Consider the following 12,198-nt stretch of genomic DNA (forward strand, 5'->3'; position numbering starts at 1 on the left):
CAGAGCCCACAGCAAAGGAACCCAGAGGCATGAACACATCCCATTTGTCTTATGGAACAAGCAACAGCAGCCATTTGAACTCTGACACTTAACCACTTTGCTGCTGCTCCCTGTGCAACTCCTGTGATAGTTCTGGACTTCTCAAACATATAAGTCCATTTCTAGAAGCCTCCTTGTAAAATTTAACTCTGGTCTGCTCTGAAGAGGAACTACATCATCCTTTCCTGGAATGATATATGCACTGCCAGCACAGCCACGCTGCCCTGGACACATCTGAGCAGCAATCAAGCAGCTAATTTTGCAGATACCAACCTTCTCCGAGATGGGTCTTGCTCTGCATCTACCATTCCTCACCTGGAGAACGGGAAGGCAAGCAGGAGCCTTGAATCAGGGTGCAGCAAAGGCACCCGAGGACCACCAAGTCACCCACCCAGGGCACCTGCAGTCCCTGGGACACCTCTCCAGCCACAAGCAGCTAAGGGACAGTGAGTGTTAAGTAACTCCCTGGGCAGCTTTCAGAAAGTTTGTGCAACATTAAAAGATACCAGACTTCTTGGTGACCTTAATACAGAGACTTTGCTTTGTCCTTTTGTGACTCTCTGATACAGGATTTCTTGTATAATTCTTGGAGTGAGTCACTTGGCTTTTTTATGCCTGAAGTCCAGTTTAAAATGGGGACAACCCTTCCCTCACTTGCTGCCCCTTACCCCACTGGTACAAACTGGAAGAGCCTTAACACAACCACTCAAAAGCCTCACACACATAAAGCACAGTCTCACTTGTTTGATGCACATCCAGAACTAGAAGTAAAATCTGCTTAGCACCAGTGAATGGGCTATGGCAGAAAGAGACATTTCCCCACAGCCACTTCCAAACCCTCAACTGTGTCCTAATTTTGTGCAAAACCAGATTTGAGACACCCTCCTGTGAAAGCTCTGTTCTTTGTCAGAACAAGCAAACACAAAAGCCCTCTGGTCCAGAGGCTGATGACCAGGATCTGGAATACTTTCACATCAGATGCTTGCTCTGCTCTGTCCTTTCTCTTCCCTAAGCCCTTGGCTGGAGGATGGAGGGGAGTGACGATGCACTTTACTGTTGAGCAATTCAATGCCATTTTACAGAGATTAATAGTAATTGCAGGTACAATGGTCTATCCCATCATTTCAGGAAAGACATCCATAGATAATAACCTAGGAATACTCTTGGCTGTATCAAGAGCAAGGCTAAGAGAAATAATTGCTTTGGCTCTGTGGAGTGAAAAGGACTCACTGGCAAAACCAGAGGCAGTAAAAAGAGAAATTGTAATTAAGAGAAGATACATGAAATTAAGAGGCAGAGATCCTCTGGTGCCTGCTGAAAGCAGCAGAACCAAAGCTGAACCTTCAAATGCAGCACTGAAAGGTCCTCTGAGCACCAGTATCATTGCAGGCACAAAGAGTAGAGGAGGGTTTGTTAACAAGCACTACAAAGTCCAAAGGGTTACAATGACAGAGGCTCCTGAAAAGCAAAACAGGAGTCAACTTAGTTGAGGCTTGCCAAGTCTGCAGCATCTTTCAAGTTTCTGGTCCAAGACTTCATCTTGGGGAGCAGCAGCCACAGCAGATGACCCCTCTTTGACAACTGTGAGCTACCATAAAAGAGAACAAGCAGTTAATTTTAGATTAGAGCTATAAAATAGCTACACCCCAAATCTACAGTTTGTGCCTGTAATGTGAATTTTCAGGAAAGGGGGAAAAAAGGGGGTCCAATGCAACTGCACACAAGACACTCAAAAATGCAAATCCCTCCTTGCTGCAGTCCAACATACTCAGCTACTCCCAGCACTTTCCCATCTCTTCCTCCTTGCAGAGCATCCAAGCTTCTCCTGTGCCTTGCTGTGATCTCTCTGTACACCCTCTCCTTACCACCCAGCCTTGCACAACATCCCACTTTTTCAGAGGGACAGGAGGCTGCAGGCAGTGCCCAGCAGGCTCCGTGGCTCTGGGGAGACTGTGGAAGAACACGGTTGGAAAACACTGGGGTTTGGCCAAGGGCACCCAACACCACAGCTCTGCTACCATCCCTGTCAGCAACCCTGCACTTTTTGGCTGCCACCCAAACTGTGTTGAGCTCCCCCCACACCTCCCAAGGAGTCTAGGATGGGGTGCAGGAGATGCAGTCTCTTCCCCAGCGCTCCCTGCTGCAATTCCTGCTCTGCCGAGCACGGCTGGAAGGCAATCTTTTTGACAAATGACTTTGTAGGACAGAGAAGTCTGAGGCTGCTGTTATTTGGTTACCCTACAGTGACAGGATGGTTTGTAGTTTTGTGGACAATTACAAGAATTAACAAGGACAGATTTAGAGCCCGAGTTCTGTGGAAATAGCTGGCATTTTGAAAAATGCCACAGAAACCAAGATAAATAGGAAGATCTTTCAGCAGTAATGTTACTACTTTATTTTCAGAAAAAGCAGCATTACCTTCTCCCGCAGCCTTATTTGCTGTATTTTAAACTAGGACCATCCAGACCTACTGATCAAAACAGGAGAGTAAAGCAGAAATACAAAATTCCATGCTATTCATTAAATTTAACTGAAAATTAAAATAACTAGAAAAAGCCTCTGAGCACAGAGGAATCATCTTATCTGTTTGGTATTTTACCATTGGATAGATATGATGGATTTAAAAACTGGAGGTTATCATGGGCTCAGAGAACCCAGATTCCCTCTCCCCTCTCTGGGGACATCTCCCTTTGCTCCAGCAGTGTCACAGCATGTACCTGCTCCTGTGAGGGAAGGAAGAAGCAAACCTATTTCTCAGGCAACAGAGAAAAAGGAAGAGAGGGGTGCAAAAGACTGCACTTTAGGGGGTCACTGGCTCTTTTTAGATTTCAAACTTCTTTTCAAAACTGTTCTGCCCTTGTTCCAATGAAGCCAGGTCACCTGAATCCCCAAGTAAATGGTAAAACACTTCCTTCGCATCCTTTCAGGCGTTGTCCTTTTTTCAGGGCAAAGCAGCAGTTTAAACAATCTGTACCCCATGCATCACACATCTTATTTTCCTTCTGATATTTGATGCAACTGAATTGCCAGGCAATCTTCAACAGCAGCAGTGACCTTTCATATGCTTTTATGGATGGGCAAATTTAATTTCTAAAAATAGATTCAATTTTTGGAATATATATTTATTTCAACACACACTGTCTCTTCCCTCACTCTAAACTGTTCTGCAGAATTATGTCAAGCTTTAGCTGTAAAAATAAAGTGAAGCTTTTCTCTCACAAGAAGATGATGCTGCTATGAAATGGCGTAAATAAAATATGCACTATGATCAGTTGAGGAGGAACAAAATGTGTATAACCTATTACCACCAAACACAACACTCCCTCCAATGCTTTTTCCCAACAGATATTCTGTAAATCGTCACCTCTCAACTTTGACTTGAAAGGGCATCATTGACTTAAATAAAATGCACATAAATATTTTAGCTGCTAGAGTGAAAAGGGATTATTTATCATAACAATGACAGAATAAAAAGAACATTTCTTCAGTTATTTTAGGCCACACATCAGAGCTGACTGTGCCTGGCTGTTCTGCTGATCCTGCTATTAAGCCAGTTCCTCCTGTGACTGCATGGCTGTTTTGCAAGGCATCAGGAGAGAGAGAACATTAAGCTGCCACAAAAATGTTACTGAAGTGAAAAGGACAGCGTCTCAGGCCACATACATAAAATACATATATTATTTTTAAACAGGAATTAAGCCTTGTGGGGTCAAAAATGAGTGCAAATACAACTCCCCAGAACCACCTCATGTTCAGTCTAGGTGCAAGGAACAGCAGAGCCCACGACACAGATGGGACAAAGCCAGCAGGACCACAGTGACCTTGGCAAGCAGAAGTAATTTGCCACTGCAAAAGGGCTTTCACAAGCCCTCATTTCAACTTTCTTTCCATCAAAACAGCTTCCAAAAGACAGCCAGAGAAATTCTACCTGGAGGACTGCAGCTACCTAACATACATGGACAGGGGCCAAGGTTCAGCCCATCCATCAATAAGGTATTTACAGATTATTCTGAAGCAAAAAACCCAGCCACATTCATGAAGAAAGCAAAACAAAGTAATGCTCAGTACTTTTCCAGCTCAGATTTGTTCTACTAAATAATTTTTAGTCTACAAAACTATATGCCACCAAATTCCTTTCTAGATGTTCTCTTGAGAGAGGTTTTTTAATGCACCAATGGTGCATTTTTAGTAACTGTAAAGGGCATCTTGTAGCTAAAGTAATTGGGTCTGATAATTAAATATAGTATTTCCAACAAGTTTAAATACTTCAGCCTTACAAAGAACGTCAGTGAGATGCTTTAAATCAGTATGTGGGGGCAATGGGTAAGGGAGAAGGTTCAGCAGTGCTGTGTACTGTTCCTCATCACCTTGAAACCCTTGGGAAAACAGATCTCTCCAGCAACACAAATGCCACTGGCAGCACTGAATACACCTGATTTATCCCTCAGCACGGACACTGGGAAAGCTCCATCCCCACTGCACAGTACTAGTGAAAGCAGACCTAATTGATCAGAATTTCCAGAAGTGCCACATAATTAAAAATATAAAAAAAACACAAGGGGGTAAAGGTAAGGTAATCACATGCAATTCTGCAATGAAAAATTGGGTTGGAAGCTGATGGAATGTCCCTGAGGCCAAAACTTTGGCTGTTGGGATCAAAGGCTCCCTTGGGTTGGTTTTAGGCAACTGCATAAACCCAACTTTATTTTAAAAAACCCCAAACCCTATGCTTCCGCCCAGTCATAGAAGAACTTATGCAGCTCCTGTGCATGTAGATTAGATCAATCTCTTTGCTTATTATTAAATTTTAACAGCTTTCAAGAACCCTCCCAAAATGTCCTTTTATTCTATGCTAGTCTATGAGCTATTAATAAACATGAAAACCCCAAAACAAACAAATCACTGAATTTCTAAAATTTATACTGAATTAAAGAAACATACCATGAGTAAGATTCTACATAGGAAGTTCCCAGATAACACAAGTCTTACTACAGATGATAAAAAAGGCATAATGGTTTAATTTTGCAGGTGAGAAATGTATAATAATCATTGGTGTGGGTTCCAGTTTCTGGAGGCCTTTTACCACACGAGTTTCCTGTAACCTTGACATATTATGAATGTAATAGCATTACTCTGGTTCACAAAAAAGAAAAACAGAGGCAAAGCAACAGAGGTGCTTAGAGACAAGAAATGCAGTTCTTTCCCACAGCTGAATAATGTTCAAAATATACATTTGCTGCATGAAAAACTGATCTAGATTCTTCAAGTTCTACTGAGTTTTTAAAAAGCATTTTCAAAATATTTTTCCCCAATAATGTGCCTTTAAAAGCAATTTGGAGAGCAACTTTTCACTGTAAGTGGAAACTGCTGAGTCCAAGCCTGCATTTCCACCTGCAGCAGTTGATAAGATGGTAGATTTTGCTGCCTTGCCTTACATATTCCTGTAAGTGTTTCCATTAGCTCTCCAAAACCATGCTGTGAGCATTTTGATGTATGGCCCACATGCCTATCTGTGGGATGGAATCTGGATGGTCTGAGGGAGGTTTGGAAGCAGCCTTTTCTATGAAATCCATGCAGCTGCTCCACCACTTTCATAACCCTCAGCTCAGCACTTCTGCTCTTCACTGATCAAACATCAGGGGAAAAACTTGCTTAACACTATCCTTAGAAATACACCAGAATCCAAGAAATATTTTTGCTTCAGGGAATACCACTTTGTCTAAACCATAATCTTCAGCCAGACTGCCAAAACCTACAGTATTGGCCACATCACATTGTACTTTTTGTAAGATACATCACTGACATTGCTTCTACCAATATTCAGTACAGTAAAAATTCTATTTTTATATTAACACTTTTAGCTTTGAAATACAAATTAACTACAGAAGAAAAATTAAGAAAATGGTGCAAATCAAAAGCCAGCATTCAAAAAAAAAAAAAAAAAATCAAAGCCGTTTCAGATAATTTGAATCTGATCTGTTTGCTCCTTTTCAATTTTTTGATTCACATCCCTTAAGCTGTATTATTTGTCAGAATTTGGGATGTGGAAATCTTCTGTAAGCTGTTCCAGAACAGCTTTATCAGCCATGCAGCAAAAAACTGTGACAGTGTAGAAGCTTGCTTTTCTTGTGAGACCACTTAAGAAGGTCACTGAATAACTAATGGTCTATTACAAACACTGAAATAAAGAGACTTCGGTGGGAAGCCACCAGCTTTTAAAAGAATAAATCAAATTAAGGATGTGGAAATCGAGATTTTTTTTTTTGAGAACAACATATTCTAACTTTTGAGAAACATGCTTTCAACACCTGATAATGACAGGAATGTCAATAAAGGTGAACTCTGTGACAAAGTATTTCCCATGAAAACATAAGGTAACATGTAACTTGTGACTACACCATCAGGTACTTCACCTGCTTATGGATAATGGTATCACTCTGACAGTTCTATTCTACATTTAAGCCTCACTGTCATGCTTTAAAGAGCTTCCTGTTACTCTCCCCTCTCTTTAACAATAGCAGCAATTTTGGAGAAGAGAGATTTCATCTTCTGCATGTCCGCTCATTGTTCCAAGGAGGAGCTCGTTAACCCCCTTACAATGGAGAGTAAAATAGTGATGAAATTGCCAGAAACAGTTCCAACTACTTTCTCCTGTTCCTGAATTGAGCAAAAGGCATTTTATATTGTCTTACCTTTATGGTTTTGGTCTGGAGTCTGAGTCCATTTAAAGTGTTAATGGCTTTCTCTGCATCCTTTGGATCAATGTAGTTAACGAATCCATACCCTAAACTCTGCCCTGTTGAAACACAAAAAATAAAGAAAAAAAAGACTCAGTATTTTTCAGCACAGGAAGGACTTCAAGGAGTGGAAGCACAATTTTCTTACACTGTTCATTTCATCCTTGCTTCCCCTTACAGTCCCTGTGCTGTTTTTCACCATTTCTTTATCTCCATAATACAGGGGGAGCCATCATAACTTTAAACTGCTGCTCTGAAGATCCTTCTGTAAGGAGAAGCAGCAACCCCTCACCCTGCCTTCCCCAGGAGTTTACTGCAAAGCATGTATGAGGCTTGACAGCAACAGAACTGTGTAATAGTTTTGTGCTGAGCTCCTAATAAATATAACTGCCTGACCTGCCAGTAACAAGGCCACCTCTTAAAATGAAATAAACACACACATATAATTTTGCTGCTGTTTATAAACAAGTCTTGAAGTATTTAAACCGCAAAATAAGGAAACCGCATTTTTACACTAACCTTGAAGGAGCTGAGGAACAGAAAACCACCTTTACATCTCTTTTTACTGCTCAGTGAGCAGCCAGTAAATAGGAAAAGGGGCAGCCCAAATTGCAGCCAGGCAAGGGACTGCGTTTGAGCTTGCCTCGGAGCATTTGAGATGACAGCAAACCCAAACAGTGCAACAACTGCTGCTGTGCACGGGATGGCAGGAGCCCACTGCAGCAGCCAAAAGCCTTTCAACAGCTTCTGCTTGCCCAGCCAGACCCGTGTGCGTGTCTGCAGCAGGAACAGAGCCGGTTAATAACCGGGGTAAGTGACACAGGGCTGGAGAGGCACTGCAGGGATCATGGACACGCACGGGGCTGTGGGGCTGCACAGGGCTGGGAGAACACGCTCCACAGGGATCTTCTCCCAGCTCCCAAGCAGCAGCTTTGCAGCAGCAATTCTATTAATGCAACGCAACAGACAGCCTCTTCCAGATCCCTTCCTTTGAGCATCCTACAGAACTTATTTTGCATGTTTGGAAAACACAGGTTTTTTTTTTTTTTTTTTTTTTTTTGTTGTTGTTGTTTTTTTTTTTTTTTAAGGCACATGAACTCAAGCACACAGATAATCACATTTCAAGAATCAGTAAGCCCAAGCAGGCAAGTGAACCATCCTGTCAGGCTCCCTCTCATACACCCTTCTGTGTATCTGGAGCACAGCAAGCCACAAAACCACCTGTCCCTCGGCACTGATGTGCAGGGGGGGATCAAAATGCTCCTGCTCACAGGCAGTGAGAATGGAAACATGTGAAAATCCCTCCCAAGGAGAGGAGCAGCATTTGTGGAGATTTCTAGCCACGGGAGCAGCAAGCAGCGACCCAGCTCCTGCTCACCAGGAGGAAGGGGAGGTTGGGAAGGCAGCTGCACACCAAGTGCCTTGATGTCCCCTGGAGGCACAGATCCTGCCTCCCAGCACAAAGCTTTGTTTCTTTGTCTCCTGGACTACAAAAAAGCATCTGTGTGTTTCTCAAAGTCAGACGCCACCAAAAATACAGCATTTGCTGTAACACAAATACAGGGAGTGCTTCTGTCTTACGAAATCAGATCAAAGCCCTAAAAGCTGCTAACTATGCAATGGAAGACTTTAAAAATCCATGGAAACACTGCCGTTCATGCCTGAAATGCCCACATGCAGGCGAAGGAGAAGAAATGGCTGTTTTAACATACAATACAGCCAGGGAGCAATTCCATCCCATCTATTTAACTTCAGAAAAAAAGTATTAAAACATACTCAGTCTTCCTGGAGAGCTGAACTAATCTCAACAAAAATATTCTTACCCAAGTTACATGACATTAACCAAAAATGACCTGAAGTCTGGCTGAGCACAAAGCCTGGAGCAAAAATAAAGATACTTTCCCTGCCATGCCTTCTTCTGCTTGCCTACCTGAGGTATTTTATACAGCCCCAATCCCTGTGCCTCTGAACACATCAAATCTTTGATACATTTAATCCTAAACAATCCTAGGGAGAGGAAAGCCATTCTCTAGGAAACAAACATCTTTTTAAGGGGGGGAAGGAGACACAAGGATCAAAGCTTGGATAACCTGTGTTTGTATCCTTTCCCTGTTAATCATCTCTGCACTTGAGAGGTACACGGAGAGCAGGAGTAGCTGATGTGAGATTGGGATTTATGTCCAATGTCTGATCCTGGGCTTCCATGTCCAGCCACTACTATTCTCAAGGCACATGGACTGACCAACCTCTACAACGTATACGCTACTTTTCAACAATCTCCCACAGAGACATGCTCACTTCTGTAAGTACTTACACAAGAGAGACCATGGACAGCAAACCCACTGCACTAGCAGTAGGAAAGGGAAATCAATGGCAATACAAGAAAATGATATCACAACTGCACATCCTTATTTTTGAGTCCCTCAGCAACATTTAAGTTATTTGGATATCATCATCTCATTCTCACTACCAAGTGGCAATGGAAAACTATATTTTCTCCAAGGTGAAGGATAACAAATACCAATATGAATAAAGTTGGTCTTGTCTGCATGCAGAACTGCAAAACCTGGCTTAATGAAAACTATTACACTGTCATACCAGTCTTCTTTCAAATAACAGGTCTGAAGAAACATGACTTCTTGTTAGTGTATATACTCCTGGACATCAAGAAATACATGAGATTTGTAACAGGATTGCAGGCCTGTTACAGAAGCATTTGGTTATGAATTCATATTCCATTGATTGCTATATTAGCTGTACTCTACTCTCACAAAACGGGTGAATGCTCAGAATTTTGAGCACTGAATTTCTGTTAATTCAATGAATACCCCTTTTATCTTAAAAACTCTCAAACTCCACACCCTTCACAGCCCATTGAAAGCTCGGTGCAGTTGTTTCCATCAGCAAATTCCTTCTGCTGCATCCTGGCATAGACCTCACTGTACCAGTGAAGCTGAAGGGAAAAAAAATAACTCCCCATTAAGAGCTTTTCACTTCAGGGGTGTATTTTGTTTGGTTACTTTGCATTTTCAACCATCTCGCCCAAATATAATCATGTGTTTGAAAATTGACACAAATGCCCCAGTCTCAAAAAATTGAAAATAAAAACTCAGATTAGTTTTTTGTCTGTGAAGAGCTTTATGATGACTGTGGAAAACATCATAAAGTTTTACTGTGTTAAACATTTACAGTTAAGAAGCCAAAAAAATTTATACATGCAGCTAAAAACTTGAGTTTCAAATTCCTCTCAAGAGCAATGTACCTTATGTCAGACAAAACAGACTCCAGATACGAAAGAACTAAAAACTGTTACAGGTGAAGAAAGGAAAGGATTTGTTCCAGAATACAGTAAGCAGTATGAACTTCCCTGTTTTCTTCATCATGTGCTCTTCCTGCATGTACTCCAAAAGGGTAACACTTCTTTGGACACAATCTGGCAGCACAAAGCAAGCAGCTGGACCTCTCAGTGGGATCCCACACAGACACTGTAGTTCATTCCCATGCTACACTTCCCAGGAACAGCACCGTAAATAGTAAATATTTGCTGTGATTTGGAATCCAATAGTTCATCACATGCTGTGATTCAGTAGGTCAGGCAAGAGATATTTCTAGATGATCCTAAAACAACACCTTGTTATCTTGCTATTCCCACTGCTCTTTCTGAATGCTTTCTCTAGCAGCAGAAAATGTAAAGTGGACCTCCCAGAATTTGGTAAGGAATAGGTCTAAAAATGAGCAGTAACAGGGTTAGAAGCTATCAAGGATTTGACAGTCTTAAAAAAAACCCAAACAAAACAGGCAAAGCCAAGCCCAAGCTGGAAATGTACATGATTCGCATTTGAGAAAGTTCCATTTCAGAGCTGAAAATTACACTTAAAACAAGTAATGAGAAAGAAGATAGGGGGAAAAAAAAAAAATCAATTCACCCTGTACCGTTTTTATCCATACATCCAAAAACCTCCAACTGTGAAAAAGGCAGTGTCAAAGACCTGCACCTTCCTTTACTTCCTCTGTAAGCCAGTCTGCATTGGCCAATTCCATATTTATATTACGAGGTAAAGGGAATACACATAGAAAAACCCCAGTAAGTTAGAACAGAAATGTCATAGAAAACCAATAAAAAAGGGCATAAAACCCCTGTGGCTAGTAAAGGTTGAAATAACAGAATAATTTTTTTTTAGGTTACAGAAAAAAGATCCCTTAACACTCATCCTGACTCACCAGGAGATACTATTAGTAACAGTACAGAGACAAGAGGCATTATGTACACCTGAAGAAGTACGTGAAGATATACCCAGGTGAATGCTAAACAGGAGCTCCTGAAGTTATATATGTTTAAATGAAATTATCTGGATTACTTACAGAGAACAGACTCAAAAAAAAAAAAAAAAAAAAAAAGGGGCTAATGTCTCTCTTTTGTGATCAACGAATTCCAGGAGCCTGGAGGAAAAATGTTTGCACTGGAATTCAAAGAGGGAGGACTGGACAGCCCAAATACAGGTCCAGCAGTCTAATGCTGAGCAAGGCAAATTTACAGAATATTCAATACTGGACTTTAATAATAAAGAATTAGTGAGGGGTAATAAAATCAATGTCAATCAAATTAAGTCTATGGAAAATAGATTGTCAAACTGAATTGACAACCTTCTTGATGAGATTACAAGTTGACCTATAAATTTTAAGAATGCCATTAAATCAACATTTATATACTTGGTCTTCTCTAAAGGACTTGATTTGGTACTGTATTAATTGACTAAAACAAAATTAACAGGGCACACATTAAATAGATAAAAAAAGCCAACAGATCTCTTACTGGGAATTGTGAACAGGAAGTCACGAGAAAGATGCTTTCCTAGAGGTCTATCTCAGGAAACAGATCTTGGCCCTAAATTGTTTATTTCCACCAGTAAGTGGAAAAAACCCAAACTCCTCGCTTGAGAAAACTGACTACAGAAAGACAGGAGGAGGAAAGGATGAGTACAAACAGGACAGAGGGAAAGCACCAAGCAATTTAAGTTCCTCAGTAAACCACAAATACACACATTTGCACAGCACAAAGATTATATCCTGACAAACCAAATTAACTGTGCCATGCTTTAGGCATGCTGAAAGACTGACATGGGCTACATCAAGCTTGCAACACTGACACAGGAGTTAAAACTATTCTTGCCACAAGACTCACAGAATCAGAAATGGAAAGAAAAAATGCTGCTTCTGATCTGCCCATGCTTTGCTGAGGAAGAGCCTTGTCCTTGTGCATGTGCTCCAAGCAAGACATTGATGCCTTGGTGATGGGGCCATGAGAATTGACTACAGCACAAGAACTCCTTCAGCTGAGATAAGGGGGTCACTCTGCCTACCTGATCAAAAAAGTAGCAATAGTAATTTGAATGAAGCTGAACCTGAACACTACTACATTCAT

The 12,198-nt window shown here is 41.3% G+C and overlaps 1 protein-coding gene across 7 annotated transcripts in view; it reads right to left on the reverse strand.

The window, feature by feature from the left end:
- The window catches only part of ELAVL4 (ELAV like RNA binding protein 4), an 80,861-nt gene that overhangs the window by 13,073 nt on the left and 55,590 nt on the right, over positions 1-12,198 (reverse strand). For all 7 annotated transcript variants that reach the window (XM_053950816.1, XM_053950819.1, XM_053950817.1 and 4 more), the window contains exon 3: positions 6,732-6,835. In XM_053950816.1, coding sequence (XP_053806791.1) covers positions 6,732-6,835 — 104 coding nt within the window. The remainder of the gene's footprint in view (positions 1-6,731; positions 6,836-12,198) is intronic.

The sequence above is a fragment of the Vidua chalybeata genome, chromosome 9, assembly GCF_026979565.1.
Source record: "Vidua chalybeata isolate OUT-0048 chromosome 9, bVidCha1 merged haplotype, whole genome shotgun sequence".
Taxonomy (NCBI): domain Eukaryota; kingdom Metazoa; phylum Chordata; class Aves; order Passeriformes; family Viduidae; genus Vidua; species Vidua chalybeata.